This window comes from Ictidomys tridecemlineatus, chromosome 2 (assembly GCF_052094955.1).
Source record: "Ictidomys tridecemlineatus isolate mIctTri1 chromosome 2, mIctTri1.hap1, whole genome shotgun sequence".
Taxonomy (NCBI): Eukaryota; Metazoa; Chordata; class Mammalia; order Rodentia; family Sciuridae; genus Ictidomys; species Ictidomys tridecemlineatus.
This window is the reverse complement of record NC_135478.1, coordinates 6,211,177-6,219,073: the sequence shown is the minus strand read 5'-3', so window position 1 is coordinate 6,219,073 and position 7,897 is coordinate 6,211,177. Positions and strand designations below refer to the sequence as shown.

The 7,897-nt window shown below is 44.3% G+C and overlaps 2 protein-coding genes across 2 annotated transcripts; both read right to left on the bottom strand.

Annotated features, from left to right (window-relative positions):
* Nucleotides 1–1,362: 1,362 nt before the first annotated feature.
* On the bottom strand, nt 1,363–2,301 carry LOC101978475 (olfactory receptor-like protein OLF4). Its single transcript, XM_078029657.1, has one exon. The coding sequence runs from the start codon at nt 2,299–2,301 to the stop codon at nt 1,363–1,365; it is 939 nt and encodes a 312-aa protein (XP_077885783.1).
* A 3,943-nt stretch (nt 2,302–6,244) lies between these two features.
* On the bottom strand, nt 6,245–7,645 carry LOC101959413 (olfactory receptor 7G3). Its single transcript, XM_013366091.4, has 2 exons — nt 6,709–7,645; nt 6,245–6,291 (listed from the first exon to the last, which is right to left on the bottom strand). The coding sequence occupies exons 1-2, from the start codon at nt 7,643–7,645 to the stop codon at nt 6,245–6,247; spliced, it is 984 nt and encodes a 327-aa protein (XP_013221545.4).
* Between the last annotated feature and the right edge of the window lie 252 nt (nt 7,646–7,897).

Sequence of the window (7,897 nt, the reverse complement as noted above, 5' to 3'; positions counted from 1 at the left end):
TAGGGAGAATACATTCTACAACCACAATGCAACAAGGTGAAAATAAGTCCCAATGGCATGACTAGAAACCCTCCATGTGTTTGGATATGGGAAATGCATTTCTACATAATACACCTATTATAAAAGAAATAACCATGGATTTTTTTTTCAAATGCATTTATCTCTAGACATTCTGGTAGAAAGGAGGTCAAAATCAAGAGGAAGTTGACAATAACTAGAAGGGAAAGGTATAAAGTGAGAAGTGATGAAGTGTAAGTGGGGCTTACATTTGCAGGGCCTGGGTTCATTCCCCAGAACCACATTTGTCAATAAAGTTACATTAACAATTAACGTAGAACCAAGAACACGTCTACTATGATTTTACTAATACAAGATTGTTGATAAAATAACTACTTGTTTTTTTGTATAATTTTAAAACCTCTCAATGCCTTTAAAGTGGTTTTTGTGGGTGTGAAGCAAATGGTGAGAATTTGAATTGGTCCCTTTATTATAGTATTGAAATTAAATCTACTTAATTTATTAAGTCATGTCCATGCCCTGATTTATATATATATATATATATATATATATATATATATATCCATAAACATTGTGATACTTGAAAAAAATTCACATATTTCTATAAGACAAATATATTCCCTAAATGATTTCTAAGTGTGTGACATTTGTCTGAGCTTATGATAGAGGTAGAAAATGAACCAAGAGTTGAAATTAGTTGGTCTGTGACATGGAGCAAAACATATTAACTGCTAGTAAGAACTAGAGTTCTTAGGATTCCATACAAAGACACTTTCTTGAAAGCTTGTGTTGCACCATTTGTTTGCAAGGAAAACTGAATTAAGGAAGATTCAAGATTTCGGGCCTGTTGTATTGGTCTCCTTTTCATTGCTGTGACTAAAATATGTGAGAAGGAGAACATAGAAGAGGAAAAGTTTATTTTGGCTTCTTGGTTTCAGATGTTCAGTCCCTGGTTGGCCCACTTCATTAATGGGCCCCAGAGATGAAGAAATCATGGCAGAAGTGTGTGGCATACACAAGCTCTTTAGCTTATGAAAGGCAGGAAGCAGAGACACAGAGAGAACTAGGAACCAGAGAGAAAACAGAGTCTCCAGGGGCATCTCCCGAGTGTTCTACTTCCTCTAGCTATTAGCACTTGCCTAGTTACCACCCACTAATACACTGAAATTATTAATTCCCAATAAGGATTAACCCACTGGTTTCTTATCTAATCATTTCACCTCTGAATATGCCTGAATTGCTACATGAGCTTTTATAGGAACATCTCATATTTTAACCATGACAGAGACCCAATAGTTCATTCTCTTTGCCTGTAGAAACCCACACTCAGGAAACTTAACAGGGTCACAACAATAAAAATGTCCCCAAGGTGAGTTTTCTCAAGGCGCCCTTTATGTCCTTATTCCTCAGGCTGTAAATGAAGGGGTTCAGCATGGGGGTGACCACAGTGTACATCACCGAGGCCATGGCACTCATTCTGGGAGAATCAGTCACAGCAGAACTCAGATAAACCCCAATACAAGTCCCATAGAACAAGGAAACCACTGACAGGTGAGACCCACAGGTAGAAAAAGCTTTATACTTTCTACCAGTTGATGGGATTCTGAAGATGGAGGAGACAATTTGAGCATAAGAGAAAATTATCCCGAAGAGAGGAGCAATACCCAAGAAGATGGTTGCTAAAAATTCAACCATGTTATTGATGACAGCGTCCGAACAGGCCATCCTGATGATCTGAGTCAGTTCACAGAAGAAGTGGGGGATCTGCAGATGTTTGCAGAAAGACAAACGCAGCAACATCAGAGTGTGCACCAGGGCATCCACAGTGCTGACGAGCAGACAGATCAGAACCAGCAGGGCACAGAGGCGGGGGTTCATGATGACCATGTAACGCAAGGGGTGGCAGATGGCCACATAGCGATCAAAGGCCATCACGGTCAGCAGTAAATTGTCCATACATACAAAAACCATGAAAAAATATGCCTGAGTGAGGCAGCCTGCATAAGAGATGGCTTTGCTTTCTGTCTGGATGTTCAGCAGCATCTTAGGAACCACAGTGGAAGTGCTGCCAATGTCAGCCAAGGACAGGTTGGAGAGGAAGAAGTACATGGGGGTGTGGAGGTGGGAGTCAGAGCTGACGGCCAGGATGATGAGCAGGTTCCCAACAACGGTGACAAGGAACATGGACAGTAGCAGTCCAAAGAGGACGGGCTGCAGCTCTGGGTCCTCTGAGAGTCCCAGGAGGAGGAATTCTGCTGTATGGGTTTGGTTTTCTGGTTTCATAGTTTTGAGGAGTCTGCTGCAAGATAGGGGCATAGTGACAACACAGCACAGAGAGATCAGTGCTGAACACAGTCCTTTGGTCTACAATGTGAATTCTAGTAATATTTAGAAAGTTCTCTTCAGGTTGTCCTACCCATTTCTTTAGCCCTTGCATTTTGAATAAATTCTATGTATTATCATACATAAAATTAAATGTGAGAATTTTTCCAATAATAAAATACAAAACAAACGTGCTATTTTATGCTTGAGGACCTTAAAGTCTGAATGCAGACTTTAAATCTAGCCTGAAACTATAGTAGTTTCCTAATAAAGCACCAAACGGGTGAAATCAATCAATTTTCATGGAATCCTAAGTTGTAGTTTACACTGATCTAATCTCAAATGTTGCTGAAAATTACGACCTCACGTACTCTACCGCCTTACTTTGACAAATGACATTACCTGTCTATTTCTTTAATATTTCATATCATCCAATTACATCAAGTAACTCCAAAGCATCTATGTAATTTCAGTTACGTGCTATAGACCTAGAACAGTTGCTCTTCTTTTTCAGATTTTGATTTGACATTTGTCATATATTTCTCCAGGAAGGGACATTTTCACAAAGCTGACTGAGTCTGTATTTTGTTTCATACTGACATGTCCCATCCAAAGTGAAAATGCCCATCTCCCTCGACCCCCTTTTGTGGTGTTATAGGGACTGACACAGGGGTGCTGAATCACGACCCACATCCAGTCCTGTTGATTTTATATTTTGATACAGAGCCTCATTAGGTTGCCCAACTTGGCCTCTGGTGTGTGATCCTCCTGCCTCAGCTTCCTCTGTAAGGGAATTACAGGTGTGGCCCACTGTACTCAGCTCCCATCTGGTATTTAAAACAAGCATAACTTACTACTTTTGACGAGCTGATTAATTTTCTTTTATAATCACATCTTTCTCTCATTCCTTTGACTGTTGCCAAACTTGGAGACCATGGAGTAGATCATGTATGCAGACAAACACGGCTCAGGAATATTAGGAGAATATTGAATCCTGGAGGAGGCAAGGCTGGGGCAAGCCTTCAGTACTCACCAGCTCTGTCGCTCTACCTCAGCATCCTCAGAGGCTGATCTTGGTATGCAACAGAGGGCAGAGGACTGGGTGGTTCTTTAAGTGGTTATTACAAATATATGCACGTGAATCCTCCATAACAAGCCTCAAGGGTCAGAGATATAAGACAGTGAGAATCACAGAGCTCTCAACACCCAGCCTCCCGGCTGCCCTCCCCAGGGAAGGCACTGGATTGGCTATTCTCCAGAAAGACAAAGACTGTGGCCCTCAGACTTAGTGCACACATCAGTTACTGAAAGGCCCTGATACGACACACATCCTGGTCCTTCCCTAGACTTTCAGACTTCCTACGCTTGGCCTGTGGTCCTAGGAGTTCTGTTCTACCAAGTCTCTAGGTGATGCTGCTGCTGGCCCAGGAACTCCACCTGGAGTGTGGTGCACTGATTGTGAAGAGCCCAATGCATGGCAGTTCTTCTGATATCATTGCCCAGAAGTTCCTAGTGTGAGCAAAGTTACAGAAAAAACAACCATTAGGCCAGAGTCAAGGGCATTTGTTCTAGGACCTTTAGGTATTATAATAGCCAGAGACCCAGAGGACAGGAGCAACTGTAATGGGTTGTAACAGAAGGGGAGGAGGACAGAATTTAAAAATAAGAAAATCACAACTGTCCATGTTGTTCTCCACAAATTGGCATTGGTGGAAGCAGAAAGGCAACTGATAGGTCTGAACGTCTATTGGCTGTTGTTGATGATCAGCCGTGGACACAAGAGTAAGCGAGGGTAAAAGTGCTGTAGCTGCTATGGCTTGGCCCAGTCCCAAATATTCAGTGGAGTAGATGCAAGGGCCCTCCACCCTGGAATCCTTCCCAGCTCCTTTTAAAGGGCTCTGAGACCAGGTACAGTCACTCTGCAATCTAAGCCCACACATGTGCAATTCCCAATGTAGAGTTCCCTACTGTGTGACCACGGTGGTTTGTCATTCAATACTGGTTGGGGTAGGATGGCATGGTGGGGACAATGAGGACTTTGAACAGTTTGGATCCAACATTTACTAACCCATAGAGCTGTACAACTTTCAGGACATTACTCAACTTCTATATGACTCTGCTCCTTCACCTGTAATAGGAGAACTCAAAATAGATCAACTAACAATTAAAAGTTGTGTTTTATTGTTTTTTTTAATTTGCTCTTTTTTAGATACATGATAGTAGCGTGTATTTTGACATATTTTACATACACAGAGTGTAACTTATTCTAATAGGAAATATGTTTTTTAAAAGGCATTCAAAAATAAACAAACAAACAGCTGGTCATTGTGGTACACGCAGTTCAAAGTCAGCCTCAGCGACTTAGTGAGGTCCTAAGCAACTTAGATGTTGTCTTGAATAAATGAATAAATCAATAAATGAATAAGGGCTGGGGATGTAGAATAGTGGTTAGCACTCTCGGTGTCAATTCCTGCTACTAAAATAAGAAAAAAGTGTAGAGCCAAGGAGAAGGGAGGTAAATCGATAGTAAACTGAGCTCTTGTATCTGGGTTGCATGGTAAATAAATTACTTTTTTTCAGATTTGTATGTTTGTATAAATTCCAGCAGAAATGAGGACAAAAGGAAGAGGAAAATCAAGAGAAGAAGTGAAGACTTGAATTAATGAATATTTAGTACGGTGGGCTGAGACACAGACCTCACACAAATAGTACATTTCTGATTATGTGGAGGCAAGTAACTGTGCACCCCAAGTTCACTACTGTGGTACTGTAGTTGCAAGAATGACTATGGAATTTGTGCTGAAGCAGACACATTGCTGTTTATATTTATTGCTTTGAATTATCTCAGCTATTTCAGAATATTCCTCAAATCACCATTAAGTGGGTGATATTTTTTCTAAGAATTTTATAAGTATAAAAATGAAAATTAGGGCTGGGGATCTAGCTAATTTGGGAAGTGCTTGCCTTGCATGCACAAGGGCCTGGGTTCAATACCCAGAGCCATCAAAATAATAATAAAAAAAGAAAAGAAAAAAAAAGGAGCATTTAAAAATGAAAATCAGATTTGGGTTAGTTGGTAAGTAACAGAGTAAAACTAGGAAAGAGTGGTTCAATACCAAGCTACTTATGTTAAAAGCCCCCCCTTAAATCCTTGGCTCTGAGAACTGAACACGGAGGGAGTCAGGATTCCTGGCCCCCCCAGGGCTCAGTGCTCTTGTGAGCGGCTGGGTGGCTTCTCCACCGGAAGATTCACAACAGGCACAGCCACAGTGGGAACAGGACTCTTTACTGGAGCCTTGCCGCAGCAGTCTGGCTGGGCACAATCAGGAGCCACTTGTCAAAAGAAACGAATTTTATTTTTAGAACCACACAAGCCAAACAAAACTGCTCCTCAGGAAAAACCTTCAGAGCCCAACTGCCACCACTGGCTTCCCACAAGCCTCTCAACCTCCCTCACTCCTCCTGCTCTTGAGGCCGATTGGCTGGGTCGCGTGGGCGGAGCCAAAAAAAAGTTCCCCAATGAGCAGCTCCATGGTTTGAAAGGGCGGGGGAAACAGCCCAATGAGCATCACCGCAGAGGAGCCAATCAGGTGGCAGCTAGAAGTTGCTGGGGCCGCTGTGAGCCAATCATCAGCCGGCAGCTGGAAGTTTGCTGGCAGCTGGAAGTTTGCTGGGGCCCCTACGGCTGTGGCTCTCAACAGAGCCTCTTGCTGTGGCAGAAGGAGACAGCACTGCCCAAGAGTGTGAAGCTGCCCCCAACAGGAAGGGCGCTGGCTTCCCAGCTGGGGTGGCTGCTGGGGCTGGAGGAGGAGTGCAGGGGCCTCAGCTGCCTGTCAGGGGGGGTTCCTCCCCAGGGAGCACTCCCACTTCCAGGGAGGGCAGAGTCTGCATCCTGTGCCTGAGGTCACCTCCCCCATGCCCCTGCCACACGCTGCAGGAGCTTCTCTGCCCTGGGCTGAGGATGAGCAGCAGCAGCTGTCACAGGACTCCCAGGTGTGGGGTGAAGGGAAGCAGCGGCCATGACAGCCCATCCTCAGGGCCCTGGAGTTTGCTGCTTCAGTGACTCCTCAGCTGTTCCACCTTCATGTGGTTTATGCTTTCAGAGTCTCCGGGAAGGGGTCCTGACTCAGGGGTGCCCCTGGCATGGGAGTGAGTTTGAGTGACAGGTCAGGGAAGGGCACCCACCACAACCCCGAACAGCTAATTGGCCAGAGCTGCATTTGGCCTTTGTGGTTGGTGAGAGGCCCGAGGGTCTCATCCTCCACCAGGGTTTCACTCTCCTTATCTCAAGGGGTGCTACTTTTTCTGGGAGAACTGACTCACTTTGACTAAGTCTAGGAGCTCACACACAAGGCAGGTGACAGATTCATGAAAAGGAAAATGTCCCCAAGGTGAGTTTTCTCAAGGCCCCCTTCATGTCCTTGTTCCTCAGGCTGTAGATGAAGGGATTCAGCATGGGGGTGACCAGCGCATACATCACAGAGGCCACTGCAGTCTTCCTGGGAGAATCAGTAACTGCAGAACTAAGATAAACCCCAAGAGCAGTCCCATAGAACAAGGAAACCACCGACAGGTGAGACCCACAGGTAGAAAAAGCCTTCCACCTTCCACCAGTGGACGGGATTCTCAGGATAGAAGACACAATTCGAGTATATGAAAACATTATGCCAGACACAGGACCAATACCCAACAGCATGGTTGATAAATACACTACAATGTTATTGACGAGGGTATTAGAACAGGCCATCTTGAGGATCTGAGTCAGATCACAGAAGAAGTGGGGGATCTCCAGGTGTTTGCAGAAAGACAAACGCAGCAACATCAGAGTGTGCACCAGGGCATCCACAGTGCTGATGAGCAGACAGATCAGGACCAGCAGGACACAGAGGCGGGGGTTCATGATGACCGTGTAATACAAGGGGTGGCAGATGGCCACATAGCGATCATAGGCCATCACAGCCAGCAGTAAATTGTCCATGCATACAAAAACCACGAAAAAGCATAGCTGAGTGAGGCAGCCTGCATAGGAGATGGCTTTGCTTTCTGTCTGGATGTTCACCAGCATCTTGGGGACTAAGGTGGAGGTGCTACCGATGTCAGCCAAGGACAGGCTGGAGAGGAAGAAGTACATGGGGGTGTGGAGGTGGGGGTCAGAGGAGATGGTCAGGATGATGAGCAGGTTCCCAACAACAGTGACCAGGTACATCGTCAGGAACAGTCCAAAGAGGATGGGCTGCAGCTCTGAGTCCTCTGAGAGTCCCAGGAGGAGGAATTCTGCTGCAAGTGTTTGGTTTTCTGACTCCATGTGGTTGAGAGGTCTGCTGAGGGTAGAGACATGGATACCAATGGAGCACACCAGTTACTACTTGGTGGAAATCTCTTAAAGTTATGGGTAGTATATAAACCATGATTCTCTTCAGGTTCTCTTACTCATTCTTTCCTTCACCTATTAATTCAAGAGTAACTTTATATATTGCAATTAATAAGATTAAATGACTTCTTTTTTATAATTGTAAAAACAGCCCTGAAATGAAAATGTGCTATTTTATTTATTGGA